Raw genomic sequence first — 27,138 nt, 5'->3', positions numbered from 1 at the left:
ATACCAACTTATAGCTGTAACAAAGATTACAAGCGATTCCTTGTGAGATATATATTATTTAGCTTGTTAGCCTTTTCCTCCATATTGACGCTTTTTGACGCCACCCCCTTTACTCCATAATGACGCCTTTTGACGCCTGTGTAGTACCTCAGTTATAATGCTTTGACTACAAAATGTCTGCATCAGACTTTAAAAAGTTTGTATCCAATATGAAAAGGATGTTCATGAGAATATCTGACTTGAATTTCATTGATGAAATATTCGTTTTCACAATGCATTAATACTTTAAACCTGATGTTTTTTTCAATTTTTCAATAAAAAAAATCCTTATGCGAATCAAGTAGGGTTAAAGATAAATTTATGAATAAGTGAAAAATACTTCTTTAAAAAAAAAGAGTGATTTGAGAGTGGGTCTGAAATTAAGATGGTTACCCCTGCTGAAAATTGACGACTTGATAGCTGAGACACACAACTAAACCCAAGTATGATATACTGAACAAAGGGACCTCCTGGAAAAACATGCATATATCATGTTTTTTTATTTGAAAAAAAAAGAGGAAAAGTTTTCTGTGAAATGGAAAAAAAAAGGTTATAGATTTGTCTCATTATAGGTTGAGTTTGGAAATTACTATGACATTGTTTTATTGTAACTAGCTATTATGTCTCTATATATTTAGATAAATTGAATGGCTTGAGAAACCCATCTGACTTGTAGGAACATTTTTTACCTCACACCTGAACATACACAACTGTATGGTATTCTCATTACTTATATTTATTCTGTTTCTTTATAATAGTTTGAGGTTGGAAATTACTATGATATTGTTTAGTTAAACTAAAAGGCTTGTATATATTAATGGATGGCTCCAAAAGCTATCTATCTTGTAGGAACATTTTTTTACATCACACCTGAACATAAGGTATTCTCGTTAGTCAGTTATATTTATTCTGTTTCTTTGTACCAACCATTTCCCCATACAATGTTATTATTGGCTATCAAAGGTTTATCTTAGATACATTTGTGTAATACATTGGGGTTTGTAGTAATTCTATTTACATCCAGAACATGGATTTAATTTAATGATTATTTGGCTGAATGAACAAAACCCCTAAAGATTGATGTTTCATTGATCCTGTCTATTGAAAATTAAGTAATATTTCTCTGTGAACAATTAGCCTTGAGACATTGTATGAGAGTGTTCTGACAGAATATCAATACTTTCCTTTCCTAGCTGACTCAGTAAAGCATCCTTATTAGGGTCGAGGACTAGACACCATTATTTCCTGTTTAATTCAATATATCGCCTGGTTTAGTGTGTCGCTTGGTTTAGTGTGCCAAGGAGTTGTACTATGAATGGAGAGTAAAGTTGGGTGAATCATTTTGTGTGTAGAAGAGGGGTGAAGGTCGTTTAATCAGTTTTATGTTTTGTGTGAGATCGGATGTATAGTTCAATATGACAACTCAGGTAAGAACAAAATCATTTAATTAATCGTTAATTACAGCATTTTCACAGAATTTCAGCATTTAGAATACAAAACATAATTTATGCTAATTTTACATGCTTAAATGAACAAAATTTCTTTAATAGTAAATAAAGACACAAAGCCATGGGTCACTCCCCTATTTTATGGCAATAGTGTACTTTGGTGTCATAAGAGAAGTTATTTTCTATCCATCAGTCAAGGGTTATACCTATCATTAAACAGGTGCCCCATGTCTTAGAAAGGTGTAAAATTTGTGTTTGGAATGTAAATTTATTGATGTGTTTTGTAGGTCTTCTACTTATATACATCTTATAACTCAGTTATGTCCTGTTCAGAAATATATGTCATATGATGGATAGGGTTAGTTGACCTTACACAGAGGTGAACAATTTATTTTGAATAATAAAACATATGATACTTCTTAACAGCTGGATTAGTATTGACCCCTTGTTTGTAAAAAACACAAGTTTTCTTAAAATAATTTAAAAATATTATAGTGTAATGGTAGGAAATTTGGGGTAACTCCTTTTCTGTATAATTCAGTTGACAGATGATGGATTTGGCTAATTTTTTTAGAGACTTATAATAATTGATAGTATATTTCTCATATTACCCTCCCTAAATTTGTGAAAAATGATAATATTTTAGTTTCTTGCAACATAGGTCAACTTGACATTATATTCATGTTTCAATTTAATGGCAGAGGATTCTAAAGTCATAATCATGTCTTTGATGGTGGTATTCAGATAAATCCATTATAGCCCCTCTGATCAGTTTATTGAACAATCTATGAATGTAGTAACTTATTAAATAAATGTTGTATTGTGGTCAGAATGTAATCAACATTCTTTAGTAGTCAGGCAATGACCATCTGCCAGAGTGAATGGTGAAGTACTTTGGCCTAGGTCATTGTAGACACTATTTCCCAATGATAAAATTCTGTTGGACTAATGCACTTTATATTGAACTTGTGTATTTCTCTCGCTCTAGTTTGTTTCAATATTGATGACAATTGATATACCCCTACTTTGCATGAAAGTTTCTATATAGGAAAATGATCCTCATTTGTACTGTGAAAAATAGGTCACCATGACCTATATTTGTATTCTTTGTCAAATAAAAGGGAGTTACTATATCACAATTTAAACAGGAATTCTTTTGTTGAATGCATAAGTCAGCTTTGTAAACTTTCAATTGAACTTTTTTTCACAATTTATTTGCATTTACTTCTGATTTGAAAACAAAGCAACTTTGTTGTCTTAGATTACTGATAGCAGATACATACAAGTTTCCTGCTTTCTTAAAATTGACAATTACAATATAAATTCAGAAAATCTTACATTTGCCAACAATCCCAAGATTTGAAATGTGATAACACAAACAAAATTTTAAGAACATTCTTGGTTACATGATATCATGGAATTTCCTTATCCTTTACTTATACAGTGTAACCTGCTTAATCAGAGACACCTGAGTATTCCAACATCCTGCCTTAAATGACACATTTTCATGGTCCCAAAATATGCCTATTCTTGCAGAAAAAACCTGAGTATTCAGACACCCTGCTTAATCTGTCATATTTTCTGGTCCCCCAGTGTGGTGGATAACACAGGTTACACTGTATAGGTCATTGTGTTCAAAACTTGGGGGTAATTGAATTTCTTTTTCTAAATGGAATATACCAGCTGTAACACAACACTCAATTATTTTACCTAATTGTAAAAAAAAAAGTTGTTTGAACTGTTGTATGTAATTGGTTCATGAGTTGGTTAGTTACAGAAGCAAAATTTTAACAATTTACAAAAAGGTTTACAATACAGCTATTTTAAAGGTCAGTTCTGGGTTGACAAAACATCTTATGTTTTACGACCATTGACTTGGTTTTACGACAAGGCTAAAAAAATATTTCATTAAAAATTGGGTCTGGACTGCACCAGTGTCCACACAAAGTTGAATTGAAATTTAGTAAATGAATATTTCATTAGTTGTAATACTGTAAATGCTGAGTTATTATTAGAGCCTACATGTATGTCAGTCTAATAAATGTGTGAGTTACAAAAATCACTGCATATCAGCAGATGTTTTACAGTACAAATACATGATGTATTCTTAGACTGATATTGGGAGTTAATTTATAGATAGGTATTCCATTTATAATGTAGATGTTATGGATGCAGTCTGAGATCTATAGATATTCTTAGACTGATTTCAACTTGGAGTTAATCTATAGACAGTTATTTCTTATATACTGTAGGTATTCCATTTATTATGTAGATACAATAGATGTATTCTTTGCCATCTATAGATTTTCCTATCAGACATGAATCACTTGTAGTTCTATATATATATATATATCAGGGGTAATGAGGTGTTAGAAGAGGCTCCTCAACAACAGACTGATTCAAGTACATTGTAATGCCTACTAGCGTCACTGCTATAAGTAGTGGAGGGGTGTATTTTTCTTTTCTCCCCTTATGATGACAAATTTTGGCATGTATTGTGTACCCCTGTCTTTTTGTCCATACTTGTATAATATTCTGTAGTATTTAAGCTAGAAACATAGTACTTTGTATTTTGAAAAGTTATGTAATACGTATACTATGTTCTAATCTTGTGAATTATTCATATGGATGGGATAAACACAAATGTTTGCTACCACATAAATTTGATTTTGCAAGAAATAAAATTGAGAAAGGAAATGGTGAATATGTCAAAGCGACAACCACCCGACCATAGAGCAAACAACAGCCGAAGGCAACCAATGGGTCTTCAATGTAGCGAGAATTCCCGCACCCGTAGGTGTCCTTCAGCTGGCCCCTAAAATATGCATAATAGTACAGTGATAATGGACGTCATACTAAACTCCGAATTATACACAAGAAACTAAAATTTAAAATCATACAAGACTGACAAAGGCCAGAGGCTCCTGACTTGGGACAGGCGCAAAATTGCGGCGGGGTTAAACATGTTTGTGAGATCTCAACCCTCCCCCTATACCTCTAGCCAATGTAGAAAAGTAAACGCATAACAATACGCACATTAAAATTCAGTTCAAGAGAAGTCCGAGTCTGATGTCAGAAGATGTAACCAAAGAAAACAAACAAAATGACAATAATATAACTGGTGAATTACAAATCAGTCATCTAGATATGGGTCTGACAGAGGGAATAACCTCCATCCCCCTAGTAAAAAACTTATTATCGAATACAATTTGGTTCCCAATATATTTGTAAACAAATTGCTTTAAAAATAAAAATAAATTGTAATGGCTGCGTCCTGAATACTATTTACTCAATTTTGAAACACCGCGTATCATGCCTGCGCATACCCATCGCGTACAGTTAAATTAAGAGGTGAACACAATGAATAAAAAAATATAGACCTTTAGATCCGTTCTAATTCTTCGACATTTTGCTTAAAAACAACATTTGAAAAACGCTCTAAAACTTTACATTGGTGAATCTAATTGTGTAAACCTTGGTAACCAAAATAATTTGTAGAGGTATTTGCAAAAACTACACTGCCTTGAACAACTTGTGTGTTACAAAAGGAAAATGTAGAAGATATAATTGAGAATGGAAATGGGGAATGTGCCAAAGAGACAACAACCCGACCATAGAAAAAAACAACAGCAGCAGGTCACCAACAGGTCTTCAATGTAGCGAGAAATTCCCGCACCCGGAGGCGTCCTTCAACTGGCCCCTAAACAAATATATACTAGTTCAGTGATAATGAACGCCATACTAATTTTCAAATTGTACACAAGAAACTAAAATTAAAATAATACAAGACTAACAAAGGCCAGAGGCTCCTGACTTGGGACAGGCGCAAAAATGCGGCGGGGTTAAACATGTTTATGAGATCTCAACCCTCCCCCTATACCTCTAGCCAATGTAGAAAAGTAAAACAATAACAATACGCACATTAAAATTCAGTTCAAGAGAAGTCCGAGTCTGATGTCAAAAGATGTAACAAAAGAAAATAAATAAAATGACAATAATACATAAATAACAACAGACTACTAGCAGTTAACTGACATGCCAGCTCCAGACCTCAATTAAACTGATTGAAAGATTATGTCTTCATCATATGAATATCAGGTACAATCCCTCCCGTTAGGGGTTTAGTATCATACTATCATAAAATATATGAGAAGAACATAACCCGTGTCATGCCAACAACTGTTTTTTTTAGAAATAAATGTGTTTAGTTCCGATGCAAAGACCCTATCAGTGAATCAATGTTAAAGCCAAAATATGCAATCTTTAATGACCTGACAACAGTATCGTAACTATATCCCCTTTTAATAAGTCTATTTATTAAGGTTTTGTTAGTTTCTGAGGAGAATACTGACATTTTTGTGCTTTATAAAGAATATTTCCATAAAATTTTGGATGTGAAATACCTGAACGTATAAGATGTCTGCATGTTGAGTTATATTTACGAATTATTTCCTTATACCGGTGATAAAATTTAGTAAATGTTTTGACCAGTTTGTGATATCGAAAACCCTGGTGTAATAATTTTTCAGTAATACATAAATTTCTCTCGCTAAAATCTAATACATTGTTACATACACGAGCGAATCGTACAAGTTGAGATATATAAACACCATAAGATGGTGACAAGGGAACGTCACCATCTAAAAATGGATAATTCACAATAGGAAATGAAAAATCATCTCTTTTATCATAAATTTTTGTATTAAGCTTCCCGTTTATGATATAGATATCAAGATCGAGGAAAGGGCAGTGGTCATTGTTATCATTAGCTTTATTTAAAGTAAGTTCTACAGGATAAATTTCTTTAGTATACATACTGAAGTCGTCATTATTTAGAGCCAATATATCATCCAAATATCTAAAAGTATTGTTAAATTTTTGTATCAAATGTTGTTTTGATGGGTCTTTGCTAATTTTAGTCATAAATTGTAACTCATAACAATACAAAAACAGGTCCGCAATAAGTGGTGCACAGTTAGTCCCCATTGGAATTCCAATAACTTGACGATATACGGAATCTCCAAAGCGAACAAAAATGTTATCAAGTAAAAATTCAAGTGCATAAATAGTATCAAAGCATGTCCAATTGACATAGTTCTTTTGTTTATTGCTACTAAAAAATGATCTAAAAGAGTTTGAACATATGTACTCGCATTCCGACTTTTTAAATGCCCAGTTAATTAGGGATGTGAATTTTTTCTTAATAAGAATATGAGGCAAAGTGGTATATAGGGTAGAAAAATCAAAACTTTGAACAGATTCAAAATCACCAATATATGCATGCAATTTATCAAGTACTTCCAACGAGTTTTTGACACTCCAAAAGTAATTAATTCCACTATTTTCAAAGGCCTTATTTGAACAATTTATTATCAGGTTTTTTATTGTACCAAGTGTACTAGTAAGTAAAACAGACAATTTAGTAGTTGAACAATGGCTGGAAGATGAAATAAATCTATATTTGTAAGGTTTTTTGTGCAGCTTCGGAAGCCAGTACATAGTTGGAAGCCAAAACATATTTGTTTTACAAATGATAATAAAAAGATGTGGTATGATTGACAATGATACAACTTTCCAACAAAGACCAAAAGATATAGAAATAAGTAATTATAGGTTCCTATAGGTCACTGTACCTTCGACAATGGGAAACCCATAATGAATAGTAAGCTCCATGATGAATCACAGGATCTTTACTTGGAATAAGCTAATACAGAAAATTAGGGGGGGTATGTTTAAAGGGATTCAACCCTCTTTTACCTGAGACAGGGGTGTAACAGCACAGCATCAGTACAATGTTACATACGTATAAGTAACAATTCACATACTTTGAACTGCAGAAGCACACTTCTGAGGCAAGTTATAACATTACCTGCTTGTACAAACTGATGGATTCTTTCACACACAAAAAAAACCAACAAAATATCAGCCAAAAAAATGAACATTTTACATATGACACTCCTTAAATAGTCTAGTAAGGCCACACCAATTTGATTCCTTGTTCGACGGACCCGCCCGCACCTATTTTTTTCAAAACAGAATTTTTTTATTTTTTTTATATTCCAGCTTCCCGCATCCAGAAATGTAAACATGTCTATTTCCCGCACCGTTTTTTTGAAAATATTATAAAAAGATATCAACATTGGTTTCTTTCCCCCTTACTTATATTCCCTATCCAAAATGTTCCGTTGTTAGAATAAAGTACAAAGAACTTCTGAAGGATTTGCCTTCAACTACAATTATATTGTATGCTGGCAAAACAAAACTATATATAGCCGCTGCATGTTTATGCACCTGTCCTGATTGATTCAGGGGCCTGTCGTTCAGAAGTTATCGTTTGTTGATGTTGTTCATTGGTATTTTCCCGTTTGAATATATAAATTAGATCGTTGGTTTTCCTGTTCGAATTGTGTACGCTAATAATTTTGGGATCCTTTATAGCTTGCTGTTTGGTCTGTATCAAAGCCCTGTGTAAAAGGCCGTACTTTGACCTGTGTTTGTTATTGTCAGGTTGAGAACAACCCTCCCTCAGACAAGGGGTCATTTTACTGATGTAGAAAAGAAAATAGAAATACCAAGGATTTGTATAGTTCTTCTATACAAAAACTTTGAAAACTTAGAATTTTGTACTCAAAAAGGGGAGAGTTACATCATATTTTAAACAACTTTTTCTAAAAGAGGGGTCCACTTATTTTGAATCATGAATATTAAACTGTTAAAGTAAATGTGTTAATTTAACATGGTTAAAGTCCAGGAATATTACAAAATTTTTGGACATGTTTTGACCATTTAATACTAGCTATAGATAGATATATAGTTCTTTGAGAAAATATGAGCCCTTTTGTACAAACAAATATATTATAACTTATATGATCCATCATAAAACATGTAAAAGGGATATTTATAAAATTAAGGGGCAACCCCAAACTGATTATGACTTGGATGGAGAATTGTATCATTGTCAGTCACACATACATAGACCAGATTTAATTATTTCTTGGTGAACAGGGAAAAAATACTTCAGAAATTAAAAAATGTCATTTGAAGTACAAGTTATAAATCAAGTTTTAATATTGTCAAAACTTACTATTTTATGTTTACAAAAAAAAAATATAATCGCTCGCCTTTACTTTTCAAGCTTCGCCTCCAAAAATTTCAAATTCAATATTTTTTTATTAAAATTTTCAAATCGCTCGCTCGCCCCAAATTTTGGAGTCCAAAAATCCGTAGAACAAGAAATTAATTTGGTGTGGCCTAACTTACAACTTTCCCAAATGCATTTATATCTAGGCACATCACCATACTGATTTTAATTTGGACTTGTACATCAGGAAAGATCTAAATCACAAGATCATGCATGGTTTGTCAGTTTCTTCCACTCAAATTGTGGTTTTCAATGACAATATTTTTTTAGTAGAAGGTGGTGTTAAACTTAGTTATTCAGTAAATATAATATATATTCTTTATTAAAGATTTTCATTTATTTATATGTTGTAATGTTGTTTTGCAGTTAAACGCTAAGCGGGAAGCATTTTTCAAAGATGCACCAAAATTTGATCCAGCAGCAAGATTTGCAGCGGATCGTGAAAGACGGGAGGAAAGAACTAGAGAACCAGTAGCTTCCAAAGATGATGATAGAGAGAAAGAACACCATAAAGAAAGAAAACATGGAGGAGGAGACGCAGGATCGAAAGAATTGGAAGGATATGTTGGATTTGCTAATTTACCGAACCAAGTTTATAGAAAATCTGTTAAAAAAGGATTTGAATTCACACTTATGGTAGTTGGTAAGTGTTTCATCATTCAATTTTAAGTTGAATATGTAAATTATTATGGAAATAGGGGATGTGTCAAAGAGACAACAACCCGACCATAGAGCAGACAACAGCAGAAGGTCACAAACAGGTCTTCAATGCAGGGAGAAATTACTGCAACCGGAGGCGTCCGTCAGCTGGCCCCTAAACAACTATAAATACTGGTTCAGTGATAATGAATGCCATACTAAACTCCAAATTGTACACAAGAAACTAAAATTAAAAATAATACAAGATTAACAAAGGCCAGAGGCTCCTGGCTTGGGACCGGCTCAAAAATGTGGCGGGGTTAAACATGTTTATGAGATCTCAACCCCTCCCCCTATATACCTCTAGCCAATGCAGAAAAGTAAACGTAAAGACAACTCTCCATCCAAGTCACAATTTATAAAAGTAAACCATTATAGTTCAAAGTACAGTTTTCAACACGGATCCTTGGCTCACACCGAACAGCAAGCTATAAAGGGCCCCAAAAAAAAATCTAGTTTAAAATCATTCAAACGGGAAAACCAAGGATCTAATCTATATAAAAAAACGAGAAACACTTATGACTTTTCACACAATTTGTGATAAAATCTCCCTCAAGTCATAGATGGTCAGGTAGGCTTTTCTATTTTGTGGAAAGTGATTTTTGACATTATATATTGATCAGTTAGACCCTTAGGCCGACTGATATATCTATCATGTCAAATTGTCTGTTAATATCAGTTAATAAAAATGTCCAGTGCAAGTGACCAATCTATAAAACCTTATGGCCATTATTAGCACCTGATGACCATACATAATTGTATTCTGTCAAGTATTGGTCTAGACTAATACACAACTTACCATTTGTCAAAATAAATATGAGATTAATTAAGGGTACAAGAAGTGTCCAAAACTGTGAAATTGTACAGATTGGTTTACTTTTTCAAATTGTGACTTGGATGGAAAGTTGTCTCATTGGCATTAAACCGCATCTTCTTATATACCCGGTATCTATATTCATATGTTCAACTTGATTTGCATACAAAAAAAAGGGAGATTAAAAAACCTTCAGATACTGTAAACCAAAACAAATTAGGAATCATGTAATGTGAGACCTGTATAAATACATGCTTCATTACTATTTACATCTGTATGAAGGATATTTTCATCCAGAATTTACTTGAGAGTTTATATAGTTCATTTATATAATTGAAGTAATAAGTTTTCTTTAGTATCATGAAAGTAAAATTTGACTCCAGACCCACTTGTAAATGAAATCTCTAATGGCTTATTAGTTAGCTTGTTTCAATGTTATTGTTTTTATCTTTTCGTGTTTTTAAGGTTTTTTGTTCAGTAAAATGTAAAGTGATATAATGAACTTGGAATGCGGACAGAGTGAAAATTCCGTAAACATTGTTTGTTTTTTTGTATTTAACATTTTGAGGTCAATGTAAAATATTGAGGTCAGTTCAATAACAATGCAGTATATTGCTCCTAAACTTAACAATCAGATTTTTGTAAATTTTCCCTCAAACTTTCTGTCCTAGTTTATTCCCATCGTTTACAATGACCCTAATAAAAAACGAATAATACAATTGTCATTATTTTTATAGACCAGTTGATTGAAATGTTTGGGAATAGGGAAATTAAAGCTGTAATATAACCATGTATGGTATTACTGGTTAATTATAAACTTCAAACGGGTAATACTTACGGACACAGGAAGTTGGTGCTCTATTCTCTTCCTGTTAATAAGGAATAACTTATAAACTTATAAACTGGCTGTAGATTTAACACTGGGAGAGGTTCTGTATTAAAATGATTTTGTGCTTCAAAATTTGTAACAAGGCTTCAATTTGTAATTTAATTTCGAAGTGCACTTTTTCAATGTGAGCTATTTGCAAGTAATGGATTCATGAAAACAATTGGACAATCTATTTCCCTACAAGGAGTTTGAAAATTAACTTGAAACCTAGTACACATGCTCAGTATGTTATGAATTAATAGGTCAAATTAGTGCCTTAACCCAGATTTTGTGGTTCATTGAACCTTGAAATATAAGTTTTAGCAGGACATGGTCTCTTATATGGGCACCAATTCATTTTTGTTGTGAAATTGATAATTCTGCAACTGAACACATGTATGGATAAGTATGTTGATGCAGTTCAAGTGGAAATGATTTTAGCCTCTTTCTTAAACATTGAGTAAGAAGTAATCATAAATATGCATTTAGGGGCCAGCTGAAGGACGCATCTGGGTGCGGGAATTTCTCGCTACATTGAAGATCTGTTGGTGACCTTCTGGTGTTGTTTTTTTCTATGGTCGGGTTGTTGTCTCTTTGGCACATTCCCCATTTCCATTCTCAATTTTATTGCATGTTGGCTAAATTAAGGATATTAGCTTCACAAACAGCATTGGTAATCAAATACAAGAGGATCATAAATGTTTGTCATTTTCGCTGATTCATATCCTTCTTTATGGTTTTTGATAGCCCTCTTGCTATCATCTTACTTTTAAATATCCTTTATTTTTCATTTTTGCGGATGTTGAGTTAAAATATACATTGAAACTTTAAATAGGATTAAATGTGATAAAAAGTTTAAAACTTGACCTTATCCACTTGCCATATAGTATAAAGTAAATATTAACCCATAACTTAACTGGATAAGTAGTTTACATAGTACATACAATTTGTTTATAACCAAACTGTTACTTAATTCCAAATACAGACACTCTTTACAGATACAATTTAAATACTTCTATAGACATTTTTTAAGCAGATAGGAAAATATTTTTTCTGTAGTTACTACTCCCTTATAAAGCTCCAATGTCCTTCAGTGAAAAGGAAATTTGTATTGCCTGTGTTTTGGAATAAATCTAGGTAAAAAGGATGTTTTTTTATCAATGAACATATCTTGGATAACACAATTAAAGTCTGTTGGTAATAGGGTTACTCCAATTCAGAGTTGTTAATCAATATCAGATACTTTGGCATTCGCCTATCTTGAATCTATCTGTCTGTGACCTTTATCCAACTGATGGCTTAAAACATGGAAGTATTATGTATTGGTGGCCTTCCTATGGTCAGGTTGTTGTCTCAAGCTCTTTGACACATTCCCCATTTCTATTCTCAATTTTATTTGACATTAACTCCATTCTTAAACCATTCCTGACCTATATTATATGCAAGAATGATTCTCGACAAATTTCTACAAACAAGTAAATTGTATAAGAAGTATATAAATAAAGTTTGGTTAGTAATGATGGCATAAAACAAAAATGAGTTCACTGTGTTATACATTTTATGAATGGTCTAGTTCAGGTTAAGAAAGCAAATGTCAAGGCAAGTGCATAGAGTAATGAGATTTTGTCAGTGGACAAATTAGGTCTCTTAGCAAAGCAAGTGAGGTTCCAACTATTTTGGACAGCTACCTAGAATTGAATAATATTGACGGTAATCAACCTTATTTTCATCTCATGTTGGTGAGAGGTATCAGGCTATGAGTGTCCATCACTATAAGTTTCCACTAAATAGCTACTTCCTAATTCCAACAAATTAACTTCCATTTATACCCTCAGTTAACTTCCAAATAATATTTGCCTAAAACTTTGAATTAATTAGTCTAGTAGATAATTTCACTGTTTTTTTGCAGTGCCAAAATTCTGATATAATTGAAGATGTGTTATTGAATTTGGTTCTGATTGAGAACATTTTTCTTATGAAGATAATTTACTTGATGAACAGTACTATGTTTGAACCAGCTGCCAACCAGATGTTTTATATAATTATATAATTTCATCAGTATTTACACAAATCTTCTCTTTTTCACATCATTCAATAATTTCTTTTAACTTGAATTACACAGTTGTGCATTCTCCTTCAAAAAGAAATTATTTTATTTTAAAATTCATGTTTTGCTCGAAACCAAAAAAAGTTCGGAAAGACTAAGGTAAAAAGTAGATTAGAAGGTAATAATATTTTACGGCAATTCCTCTTCATAACAACCTTTGTGTTGTAATGATTTAGATGGAAAGGTGCCCATCTCAAGTGTTAATGTTTCTACTGTGTGTCTCATTTGTGAACACATTTGGTGATGGCTGCTTATTTATGTCAATCTCGCATCTCAAACTTGTTAAGTGATGGAGAATACCAGGCCCTGGTCTTCAGTATGGAGGATCCATATACATTCTTTGTTGATTTTGTCAGAAACCAAGTTATTTGTTGGCCTTCAGCTGTTGTCTGCTCTTGGATGGGTTGTTGTCTCTTTGATATATGCCCCATTACCATTCTCAATTTTATTATTGTTGTAAAGTCTTCATATGTTAGAGTTTATGTAGTTAATTTGATATAAATAATTTATGTTCATTTAAGATAGAGTAAAACTAATGGTTTAGTATGTATCTTAAGTGTACATGGCTGGTTTCTGATTACATCAAACAGATATTTTTTGTTATTTGGAAAGTTTTGGTTTTATGACAGATCTTTCATAGTTTGTTTATTCTAGCCATAACCTGGATGCTCTAGATATTGACATATGGTTATTGGTATGGACCACCTGTCTCATGTTGAACCTCTAGGTGTCCTCTGGTTATCAGTATTTTTTCAAACCTACCCACTGCACATGTATTCGTACATAAACCTCTGAGGTTCCAAATTTAGCTACGGGTCCTTTATTTGACAAGATCTTTTAAAATATTATTTTAAAGATTTAAGTAGCCTGAAGTTTAAAATTATCGGGAGTAGGTGGTAGCTATAGGTTCTGCAAAGATAGGTTGACTGGAATGAACGCAGAAAATTTGGACTGCTACTGGAAAGTGAGGGGGTATTGGATAGGGGTAGATATTTTGTCTTGCCACATGATTCTAACAAACCCATCAGAGTGTTTGTAATGGCAATATAATGTAGAGAGAGTGGCACTCACCCTACACATGGCATTGGATTTTCACTCTTCATTCTAACAAATGGAAGTTTTTAACGACCTTGACTGGCTATACAGCCCTTGCACAGTCAGCTTCATTCCAATCAGACTTGGTTGTGTATTTATATACCCTCTTGGAATCCAACTGGACATAGTATACTTGACGAGTTTTACTGCAATGATGGTTATACTTCTAAACTTAGGGTCCTAAACTTGAGAAGGGATCAGTTAAGATGCTAGTCTATAGAGAATCTGGTCTAGGGTTGTTTATTTTAATAAGTTATACACGCTTTGCTTCATAGGGAGGATTGAAAGGTTATCACCTCAGCTGTAGAAAAAAATATATATATAGAAAATAGCTGATAAGTTTATTATCTCTTAGTCTTAATTGTTGTCAAGATATAATTAACATGTAAAACATAATTTTGTACAAGAAAATTTAGAACATGAAAAGTTTAATTTTCAATGTATGCTATTTAAGATTCAATATATATACAATCATCTATACACAGGGCAATTAGTAATCCTGGTGTGGAATGAGTATATAATTACAAGGATGATTTGACCAGTTTTATCCCCCAGGTGTTGTTCTAAGATATAAATTGTTGATATTGTACAATAGTAAAAGTGTGGCTGGCTAACCTATGTTTATATTACTTATACATCACAAGCACACTGGAATGTAATTATGTAATAACTTATGGGTCCTTTGATGAAAAACTTCATAAGTTCTTCTCTTGATGAAAAACCTGATTGCCCTCTTCTTTTACATTTAGCTATTTCTCTTCGTTTATAAATAATTATCTTGTATATTTATTTTAAACAATGCTATTTATAAATAAACTTGTTCGAAAATCTTAAATACTCAAAACCCCTCTGTTTTTGAAAGTTTAGGAAATAGTATGAGATCAGAAGATGAGAAAAAGTTGTCATAAAAAGTGAAGTAGTTGGTTGGGTATAGATTCAAAAAAGGGGGTAGGAAAGGGGATGTACGTTGATGGGAACTGGGATTTTAAATTGGTATAACTGTGGACTTGATCCAGGAAAGGAGAAGTATAAGAAGTCAGGAAGATAGAGTTGAATGTAGCAAGATGATAAAGATACTCTTAAAAGATGAAAGTGTGTGTGTGTGTGTGTCAATACAAATAATCAACTTTAGAAATTTGTCAAAGTTAAAGTAGTTTGTCTGGTTGTGGGAATGATATGGCATTTGTACATTTCATTATTTGTGTCAAGTTTTGGACAGTTGTATATTCATTTAAAGTATATATTTCAATACATTTTACTCTAGCTACAGATTTTCTGGACAGTTTTTATTCATATCCATACATGAAACACCATTAATTTTGTTTTCAAAATACATCATAGAGACATAAATAAACTGTTCATATTTTGTCAATGTCATTTTTCCACTTGTCTCCCCCACGTCCTATGACTTCACAGAATATAAAGACTGTTTAATTCTTCCTAATAATATTTAACAAAAACTCTCTCTGTGATATAGCCTTTTTGTGCTCATGCTGTGCAAAGCAAATACCAATCAATCAATCGTCAAATTTCTTCCTATAGAATATTTCATATTGATATTACAAGGATGTGTATTGAAACAATGAATTTCATAAAAATATGCTTGATTAAAAATGAATTTCATAATATTGATAGAAGCTTTACAACCAGGTATTTTTCTTCCTTTAGAATAAGGGTCTCTGGGTTATCTAGGAGTAAATGGATTAATTGCAGGAAGAGATTGGTTAGAAATAGAAAATGATCTTATTTATGGAAAATCCAATATAAACAGAATTAGCTTGCTTTAAACAGACATTACACATGATTGAAAATGACACAGATATTGATTTAGGGGGAAAAGCAATAAGGAAAAAAGTAAAATGGTCTGGCAAGGAAGTTGCTACCCATACTAAATAATAAATTGATATGATATTATGATTAGTCATTCCACTTGATAAAAACTTCCAATAACTGCAAAACAATCTCTAGGGAACCATGCTTGAAAAAAGGGGGGTGCAAAATAAAACAGGAAACATAGTGAAGCTTGCTGACAGTCAATGACAAGTTAAATTCATGTATAAAATATGTGAACTATTGATGTTAAAGCTCTACAAAACAAATATTTAAATCTATACTTTCTGTAATAGCACTCCTCAACATAAGTGGTCAGAATACCCACAAACTACTTCAGTCTAGTCATAAGTATTTGACTTATAGCTTAAACAAGGATATTTATGTAAAACAGTATCATATACAATGGCTTAAATAAAATGATATGAAAGATGTTATAAACAGTACTGATACCTTTACCATTCTATAGATTGTGGTATATTTTTAGCTCACCTGGCCTAAAAGGCCATGTGAGCTTTTCTCATCACTTGGCGTCCGTCGTCGTCGTCGTTAACAATTTTTCAAACATCTTCTCCTCTGAAACTACTGAATGGATTTGAATGAAACTTAACATGATTGTTCCTTAGTATATCCTGCACAAGATGTGCGCTTCGATTTTTGATCCGTCAAAAAACATGGCCGCCGTTACTTAAAATAGAACATAGGGGTCAAATGCAGTTTTTGGCTTATATCTCAAAAACGAAAGCATTTAGAGCAAATCTGACATGGAATAAAAATGTTCATTAGGTCAAGATCTATCAGCCCTGAAATTTTCAGATGAATCAAACAAACCATTGTTGGGTTGCTGCCACTTAATTGGTAATTTTAAGGAAATTTTGCAGTTTTTGGTCATTATCTTGAATATTATTATAGATAAAGATAAACTGTAAACAGCAAAAAAGATCAGCAAAGTAAGATCTACAAATAAGTTAATATGACCAAAATAGTCAATTGACCCCTTAAGGGGTTATTGTCCTTTAATGACAATTTTTCACAATTTGTTCATCATATTTGCTAACTTTAAAAAATCTTCTCCTCTGAAACTACTGAATGGATTTGGTTAAAACTTAGCATGATTGTTCCTTAGATTATCCTGCACAAAGTGTGTGCTTTGATTTTTGATCCGTCAAAAAACATGGCCGCCGTTACTTAAAATAGAACATAGGGGTCAAATGCAGTTTTTGGCTTATATCTCAAAAACGAAAGCATTTAGAGCAAATCTGACATGGAATAAAAATGTTCATTAGGTCAAGATCTATCAGCCCTGAAATTTTCAGATGAATCAAACAAACCATTGTTGGGTTGCTGCCACTTAATTGGTAATTTTAAGGAAATTTTGCAGTTTTTGGTCATTATCTTGAATATTATTATAGATAAAGATAAACTGTAAACAGCAAAAAAGATCAGCAAAGTAAGATCTACAAATAAGTTAATTTGACCAAAATAGTCAATTGACCCCTTAAGGGGTTATTGTCCTTTAATGACAATTTTTCACAATTTGTTCATCATATTTGCTAACTTTAAAAAATCTTCTCCTCTGAAACTACTGAATGGATTTGGTTAAAACTTAGCATGGTTGTTCCTTAGATTATCCTGCACAAAGTGTGTGCTTTGATTTTTGATCCGTCAAAAAACATGGCCGCCGTTACTTAAAATAGAACATAGGGGTCAAATGCAGTTTTTGGCTTATATCTCAAAAACGAAAGCATTAAGAGCAAATCTGACATGGAGTAAAAATGTTCATTAGGTCAATATCTATCAGCCCTGAAATTTTCAGATGAATCAAACATCCAATTGTTGGGTTGCTGCCACTTAATTGGTAATTTTAAGGAAATTTTGCAGTTTTTGGTCATTATCTTGAATATTATTATAGATAAAGATAAACTGTAAACAGCAAATATGATCAGCAAAGTAAGATCTACAAATAAGTCAATTTGACCAAAATTGTCAATTGACCTCTTTAGGAGTTATTGCCCTTTAAAGACTTTTTTCACAATTTGTTCACCATGTTGACTTACTTTAAAAAATCTTCTCTTATGAAACTGCTGTATCAATTTCAGCCAAACTTAGGCTTAATGAGTTTCAGAGTATCTAGTATAAATTTTATATTTCATTTCCTTGTATGTCAAGAAACATAGCTCCTATGGCTAAAATAGAACATAGGAGAAAATGATTTTTTTTTGCTTTTGAAGAAAATAGGACGATTCAAAGAACATTTAAATAAATTGAAAAGCCAAAATAATCATTGATGAGAGATTAAACCAAAAAAATTCAGGTGAGCGATTCAGGCTCTTGAGAGCCTCTTGTTTTTGTAATAAATGCATGTTCTTACAAACCCTCTCTCAAAATGTTTGAGAAATATATGAATGTAATTTTTTTTATAAGGGTTTTAAAAATCCTGGTTCAAAAAAAAAATGGAAAGAATAGAAGGCATAGACCTGCAGAATTTCATCTTCTATTAAAAAAAAAATTAATAAAAAATTATTGAAAAGATACCAATAAAAATACATAAGTCAGGATAACCAACATAAACCATGACCAAAAATTACAAATAGACAACAAACAGTCCACAAAACTTTTCACAAAACTTGTACCTGTGCAACTTAAATCCCATGACAATCTGCAGGTGATCTTAGATGGTTCCAAAGTATAAGCAAATCTTTTTCCACATGTAGCTAAGTACCAGTCATGCTGATCATGGTTAAGTACAAACTTGGTGATAAGTCTAATTAAAAGTCTGTAATTATGACTCCAAAATGTAATAAATGTACGATTTTCATTTGTATAAATAAAATCCAACATATTGGCTGAACTTCCATCAAATTATTGTTTCTTTTTTCTATTTCAGGTGAATCAGGGCTTGGGAAATCAACGCTGATCAACTCATTATTTTTGTCTGACTTATATAGTAGTGATTATCCTGGACCATCGCACAGAATACAGAAAACCGTTAAGGTAAAAAAACATGGACAAATTATGTTTTAGTTATAGTAAGTAGTCCATCAACATTACTGCTCTATTTTCTTGTAAGTCCACAATGAATTGGTTCACATTTTCCATGCTCCAGTGATTCTAGATGAACAATAGTTTCCTGCGAATTGAAAAAAAAAAAAATGATTTTAAGTTAGGGCTATTCCAGAAAAAAATGTATGGGGGGGTTGGAAGGCAGTTTTTGTCAGCACCCGCCACCAAGACAATTGTAATTGAGAATTATAGTGCATTATAGTGTGAAAAGTTGCTCTGATACCCATCACCCATGTATTATTAATACAACGTGCCTTCCAACCTCCCCCCATACATTTTTTTCTGGAATAGCCCTTATGACATAACAAATAATATAAATATGTACAATTTTGTACCTGATTTTTGGGTTTGATTTATATCCTGATATTTTGTATATAAAGTTAAAAACTGATTTAAAAATGTATGCATGATATTGTGTTTTAAATAAAGATGGTTTAGTTTCTAGGATCAAATTTTCTTTGTTCTCGGCTAAAAGTACAGACATGTCAATCATATTTGTCTGACATGTAAAAATATTAATAACATGTTCAAATTATTTCATTAATGCTTAATAAAATTATGTAAAATGAACAGAGAAAAAAAGTCATTCACACACTGGTACAGGACTAACTTGCTTAGTCATGAATTAATGTGTCATTGGTAAGGTCCACAGGAAGACATATCGCACTACGTAGACTCATTTTTCGGAAGGAAGGAGGCAACTAATGCGTCTGTTTACACTTTTTGGGATTACGGGCAGAAATTTAAAGCATTAGAATATTAATGTATTAATGTCCTTTATAGCTTGATGTTCCCTGTGAGACAAGGGTCCATATTGAAGACTGTACTTTGTCCTATAATGGTTTACTTTTACAAATTGTGCCTTATTGAGTGTTGTCTCATTGGAACTCATACCACATCTTCTTATATCTATTACATGAAACAAAAATTGAAAAAAATCGTGTTCTCATCCAAAAGTACAATAATGTCAATAGAAATGTATTAATATGAAGTACAAAAGTTAACAGGAAAAACTAGAAATTACTAAAGGCAATACATAAACATGAATAAATCTACTGAAGATCATAAATGACATCCTTTTCATATAAAACTTCAGAACAAGTTAACTGGAAAAGGCAACAAATAAAAAAGAAAATATAAATTTATATAAATAACTCCAATGATCCAATCAGAAATGTTAATAAAGAATAATGACAGATGGGGGTTGTGGTACCAAATTACACATTAGGATTTAGCTCAATTAGTTAAAAAAAATTTGCACATGTTATCTAGAAGGTCAGAGGCCTAAAAAAAAGGATGAAAAGTGAGGCATTGATTACAAAAAATCATTAAGAATTGAACGTGAGACATATTGACTAAAAGTAATGAATAAAGTTATGTTACAGAGTTAGAGCCCAGTGAAATGCTTCAAATTGTTTAATGTTAAACTTAAGGAGGATGTTCCCATAAAAACTGGCTTAAAATAGAATTGTCTATTTCAGTTATTACTTCTGGTTTCCATAGTAATTTTACCAAAAACTACCCAATTAGATTTAGATCTGAATCTGCTAGAATTTTAGTCTTTCTTGGTGTTGTTGTATTTAACACTGGAACATTACAATTGTTTTTTTATTTTTTTAAGGTTGATACAACACAAGTAGTACTAAAAGAAAATGGTGTACAGTTAAAGTTAACGACAGTAGACACACCCGGTTTTGGTGATGCTGTGGATAATAGTAACTGGTAGGTATCCACATGTATTGTGGATTCATTATTATTCGTGGGTACCAATTTTTAGTTAATTTTATGGGTATATGAAAAACACCATTTCAAACATTCAACAAAGTTTAAATTTTCTTGCTTGTATGAGGCTTTTGGAAATCACCAAAAATACATTTTTTCTAAATCCACAACAATTTGGACGGGAAAAAAATGAATGCTCAATTTTCTCAAATGTTTTCTGTTCTCTTTTGATAAAAAAAAAACATATATGAAACCAGATGAACATATTTATAAAATTATGTCTTATAAAAGAATAAACATTTTTCAAACATAGCTTAAAACGTCAACATATTGCTCATTCATCTCTTAGAAGAACCTAGCATAACCACTTTGATACAAAGTTCAAAGTAATATGATTGCCGTTAACTGTTTAAATCATTACTGTAAGGAGAAGTGAAAGCCTGCAAATTAGTTGTTCCTGCCTAAGAAAAATTAAATAAACAAATGGTTGAATGTAACCAAAATGTTTCTCTGTAAAACAGATTTTGTACCTATCTTAACAATTCTGAGGAATGTTCTAATTGCTTCAACAAAGATATGAATGTATAACACAATTTATCATTGTGTGATAAGGGAGATAACCTCTGCTACATATAATATCATGTGACTAACCTCTGATGCATTTTACATCATGTGACTTGTTTCTGGCACCAGGCTGGTGTGAGATAACCTATGCTGCATGTAATATCATGTGACTATTTCTGGCATCAGACTTGTGTGTGAAAATGTAGATATCTTTCTAGTTTCTACACTCTTTTATCTATGATGCAATGCAAGTTATGCAATATCTTACAATATAGAATTATTTCATATCAAGAATAGAAGAGTTAGTTCCCATGGTTTTGTACCATGATACTTTTCTGTTTAAAGTATTTTATTATTGGGAACTAAATATACATAGATGTCAATAATCCACCACTATATTTATGAAGCATAAAAATGATTGAAGAATTTTTTATTTGAGATAAATAAACAAGGAGATGCATGCAATATCATATAAATGTTTACTTCACAATAATGCTATGCTCAAAGGGCATATAAGAATTCAAAGTATTGTTAAACAGGAATTGAGTGAGGATATAAAATATGTATACTATCTAATTCATAAAAATCTTATTTGATGCACAGAGAGAGTAAATTACTGTGCTTCTAAGAAAAACCTGAAAAAAATAAATTTAATGTTTAAAGTGGGTGGTAGGTTTGAATTAAACAAGTTAGGGGATAATGTCAAGACAAAACAGACATTTTAGTCTTTATAGTCTGCAGTGATGAAGAAGCACTCATAGTAAAGTCACTTGAAGGATGGTTTCCTCCTAATTTAGATCAAATATATCTTTTTTTAAACTGTTTATTAATATTAGACTTTGTTTTGTAGTTGGCAGCCAGTGATAGACTATATAGATAGCAAATACGATGAATATTTAAATGCTGAGTCACGAGTCAATCGAATTACAAATGCTGATACACGAGTTCATGTATGTTGTTACTTCATTGCACCTACAGGTCACGGGTATGTATCCATACACCATAGTTTAACTGCAACATCACTTTAGTACACTTAGTATTGATTAAGAGAAAGTCAAAACATTGTTGAAAAAAGAAATTAATAACTGATCTCATTTAGTTAAGGTAGCTCAGGCTATTCAAAGTTTCTATCAGAAGTGCCGTATTTTTTGTTATTTTATTCTTTACAGAAAGTGAATCAAATTTGTCGGAAAAAAAAATAAGGGTCACAGACCATTTAAGCTAAAAATTTAACTTTTAAACAGGTATGTAAAAGGGACCACTTTTCAATGAAATGATAGGGAAAATAGAGGTGTTGACATATTTTTATCGAAATATAAAAAAAAACATTCTATGACACTTGGTCCAAATCTTTTATATGAAAAGCTGAAATATAGCTTCAAAGAATGAGCAAATAAAAACATAGGTCACCGATAAGGAAAAACAATGATTTTGACTTTAAACCCAAATTTTGGCGGGAAAATGGGTGAAATGTCATTTGAGCCTTTAAAAGATACAAATAATAACGAAAATATTCTTTTAGTGACATAACTACAATGATTTAACATTTCTAATCAATCAAAATGTTTAAAAAAAAAATTTAATTTAAAAACAGATACTTTTTGTGTGCATTGTAATTTATGCGTGAAATTATGCCCAGTCGTATAGTCCCGATCCATCTTAATTAATTAAAAAAAAAAATATTTTTTTTAGTTAGAGGATTCTGATTTGAGACAGGCACTTAAAGAATGTGTTTGGGTTAAACCTGTTTGAAGGTGTCAACCCTCCCCTAAACTGTGACAGTGGTTTACAAACAGTGGTTTTAAGACAACATCAGAACAAACTATAAAAATCAGTTGAAAAAGGCTTAGCTCATCAGAATAATACAATGCAGAAAAACATCTTCTAAATACTCAGACAGAAAGTAGAGTTGTTTATCTTAAATCCTCTAGATTTCATATAAAAGTATTTAAAAAAATATTGTTCTATAATTATTTGTTTTCAGATTAAAACCATTAGATGTAGAATTCATGAAACGTCTACACGATAAAGTCAATATCATCCCCATCATAGCCAAGGCAGACACATTAACTCCTGATGAGTGTCGAGAATTCAAGAAAACTGTAAGCCTTAAAAATTCATTATTTCAGAAATATGCTTCTTTTATTTCACTATTTTCATTGTACCAGTGAAAATGAGTACCTTTGAAATAAATACGGCAAACATGATTTTGCTTTAAAAATCAATGAAGTTGAAAACTGAACCCATAGTAAATACAGATTTACAACTTTTGGATTTGACAGTTCAGAAGACTGATAAAATCCAATGAAAAGTAAAAGATATTGGTTCATCAGATCTTGTTGTAGATATATAATGAAATTGCTCAACACAAGATAAAGATATATGAATTTCCTGAACATATATCTATTTTTTTATCTGTCTATTTTATATTTGTGTATCTGTCTATTTATAGATATTGAATGAAATCGCTCAACACAAGATAAAGATATATGAATTTCCTGAATGTGATGATGAAGAGGAAAACAAGCTACAGAAAAAAATGAGGGTAAGTGTTAAAACAGAAATAAAATATCAAGATAAAAGATACCACACAGTAGTTAGAAAAATGGGCAAAAGAAAGTGTATGTTAATTATGCTATAAAATTAGAAATGCTAAGTTACACAGTGTTTTATGAATTACTTGATAATGAACAACATTTAAAAAACCCTTAACACAAAGAACAAGGCCATTTTTGTAAAGGTTTTTTAATTACTAGTTCTATACTTCTCTCTTAGCTCTCTGGATCATCTACCAAAAAAAAAAATGACTGCAACAAAGTAGCACAACAGACTCAGTGCTGAAAGTCACCAAACAATCAATATATATCAGGACAAATTACTTTTTGTTTATTATTAGTTTTGTGATTAATTTAAGGGCAGGGTGCCTTCTGTTTATTACTATTTCTGTAGTGGTCATTATATTTTAGGACCGAGTGCCTTTTGCAGTCATAGGCAGCAACAGAGTAATAGAATCAGGTGGAAAAAAGGTCAGAGGTCGACAGTATCCATGGGGTATTGTAGAAGGTATGTATAATAGAGGACTTCAAAGGTTATCATATTTGTTTGAAAAGTTTCACTAACGACAAGAAAATATGTATTATTAATGGCCAGAATTTCAAAAAAATATAGCGGTTATGCGATTTGTGAAACCTTGTTTCAAATCTTAAAAGGAGTATATTATCGCAGTACATATACAAAATTTGTTTATCAAACTAAATATCAAAATAAAACTTAATAAGATAGTGTGGATTCATAGATTTTTGTTGGATACCAATTTTCATTGATTTCATGGGAATGTGAGCAGGGCTTCCGAAAAATATTTGAGCCAGGCGGACATTTCATTTCTGATTCCGATTTTAATTCCTTAAGACTTAGTCACAAAAGGCAATTATGGTAATCAGATGTCCATTCCAATGATTGACATTGCATAAAAAAAAAACGATTTTAAACTTTACTTTGATATGATATGTATTTGATGTTCGGATGTAACTGTTAAATTGGCAGTGCATCATTCAAAGTGTGCACATCAGCGTGCTCATATCTGCCTTTGACTTTTTATTTGTGCAAAATGACATTGTCAAATCTTTAGTTTCGTTTTCACATTGTTCTAACCGGATGTTGACTTGACAATGGTAAAACATGGACCATAAACGGATACGTAAAATCCGTGAATGTTTACAAAGCACGACTGAGTGAAGAAGCTCTTTCCACGTTATTTCTTTAACAAAATACTTGAAATGAACGTTAGATACAGGTATCAATGATAATTTTAGCATTTTTGAAGAAATGTAGGATGCATAATTAAATTTCCCACCTGTGCACATGCGCACACGTGTTATAGTTCATACGACGTAGTTCTGATGATTTTTCATTTAAAACCTTTTTAAATTTTTCATCAAATCATGTTGATAAACTAATTTCTAATAATTTTAATCTTGGACTAAATCAATAAGAAACAAACCGCTGAAAAGTAAGAAAAAAATTGTGAATAGACCGATCAATTTATACGATGTCCGGTACTGAACATAGTTCACCTGTCACCTGAACAGGTAGATTTCAGCTGTCCAACTATTAATTAGCCTTGATTGAAATTAGAAAGTATTGGATTAGGTGTTGTTTTGATAGTAATTAATCATCATGTCACATTAATGACCGGAAATGTGTTGATGTTTATGGCAAAAGGTTGGGTCAAAAAGATCGTGAATTATGTAAAAATGACCGAAAAAGCCTTGAAAACTAAAAAGTATATGACCGTTTCATGCTTTGCTCAGCCGGACTTTCACCGGACATTATACAAATGACCGGAATATATGACCGTTTTGGAAGCCCTGAATGTGAGAACCACGATTTTAAATGTTCAACGAAGTTTGTGAAAGGCTTTGTATACAGAGATTGGCAAACCACAAAATCAAATATCTACAAAAAAGTTTTCCACAATCAAAGAAAAGGTATACCAACTACAATAAATAGAACCACAGTATGTGAATACCTCTATAAAAAGAATTATGCAAAAACAGCTTCATTGATAATTTAGATATTTATGAGTATATTGACGACATGATGATAAGTACTAATAAGTCTAATTTACATTGTTTATTTTTTTTCAGTGGAAAACTTAGAACATAATGACTTCATTGCATTACGGAATATGCTTATCAGGCAAGTATCTTAGAAACAGTGGAAATTTTATTAAGATTCTGATCTCCACAATTGATTATGTCCTCTTTTAAGAACTATGAACATTTTTTATAAAGTATACATAGATTATGTTTAGAGTATTTCCTACAATTTGAAAAAGTACATATCGATATAAAAGGAAATGAAATCTAAACACTTCCATATGTTAATTTCAAAAACAAGGGTACAGAACTATATTTAATTTTCCTTACTGAGATTATTTTTTTTTTGAGGAATACTGACACTGAAATAATAAGAACTCTAATTTTTGTATGGGATACATATAACTGTATGCAGATTTTCCTGAATTTGCAATAATAAATCTTGCATTTTATTCAATTCTACAAAAATCGCATTAATAAATTTACTATTATCATTTGAACTGTCAAGCTCACATTTTTATATGTTTTGTATTAATGATTGTTTATATTATTTCAGAAAACATATGCAAGACCTTAAAGATGTTACAAACAATGTACATTATGAGAACTTTAGATACAACAAACTAGCTCCAACTTCAGTTGATGGAAACAAAATTAAACCAGGATCATTATCAAAGTAAGTCACAATATAAGTCACATCACAATTTTACTTTATTGACATAGCATAAATAGAAATAAGAAGATGTGATATGAGTGACAAGGAGACAACTCTTTTTCAAGATACCAGATGACACAGAAATTAACAGCTATAGGTCACTAGGGTCTTCAACAATGAGCAATGCCTACACTGCATAGTCAGCTATGTAAAACTAAAATAGTAACTGCACAAAAAATATAATGACGTCGCGTACGGTGTTGGTGATAATACGGGTTTTGCTTTCCAGTTCGCCTTTATTGCATTTGTTAGAAGTTTCGGAATTGATAACTTTATAAATGTATATATCAAAATGTGCGTAATTAAAAGTAGAAATGGAATATGCTTTAAAATCAATACTTTTATTCATTTTGTTACTCGAATGATCCCTTATAACACTGATTTTGAGCGTGTAGACAGGTAACACCGCGACATATGATCAGCGTTGCTTTGAAG

General features: G+C 31.7%; 1 protein-coding gene across 21 annotated transcripts in view; it reads left to right on the top strand.

Moving 5' to 3' along the window:
* The window catches only part of LOC139525574 (septin-7-like), a 55,795-nt gene that overhangs the window by 10,839 nt on the left and 17,818 nt on the right, over positions 1 to 27,138 (top strand). For 16 of the 21 annotated variants that reach the window (XM_071321055.1, XM_071321048.1, XM_071321045.1 and 13 more), the window contains exons 2-10: positions 8,995 to 9,271; positions 18,929 to 19,035; positions 20,726 to 20,826; positions 22,241 to 22,375; positions 23,375 to 23,492; positions 23,843 to 23,935; positions 24,357 to 24,453; positions 26,037 to 26,088; positions 26,545 to 26,664. In XM_071321055.1, coding sequence (XP_071177156.1) covers positions 8,995 to 9,271; positions 18,929 to 19,035; positions 20,726 to 20,826; positions 22,241 to 22,375; positions 23,375 to 23,492; positions 23,843 to 23,935; positions 24,357 to 24,453; positions 26,037 to 26,088; positions 26,545 to 26,664 — 1,100 coding nt within the window. Of the gene's footprint in view, positions 1 to 1,198; positions 1,467 to 8,994; positions 9,272 to 18,928; positions 19,036 to 20,725; positions 20,827 to 22,240; positions 22,376 to 23,374; positions 23,493 to 23,842; positions 23,936 to 24,356; positions 24,454 to 26,036; positions 26,089 to 26,544; positions 26,665 to 27,138 lie in introns of those variants that run through there. The other 5 variants (XM_071321059.1, XM_071321057.1, XM_071321061.1 and 2 more) reach the window with 1 other exon arrangement.

Source organism: Mytilus edulis, chromosome 5 (genome assembly GCF_963676685.1).
Source record: "Mytilus edulis chromosome 5, xbMytEdul2.2, whole genome shotgun sequence".
Classification (NCBI taxonomy): Eukaryota; Metazoa; Mollusca; class Bivalvia; order Mytilida; family Mytilidae; genus Mytilus; species Mytilus edulis.
The sequence above is the reverse complement of the archived record's forward strand: the minus strand, read 5'-3'. Positions and strand labels throughout refer to the sequence as shown.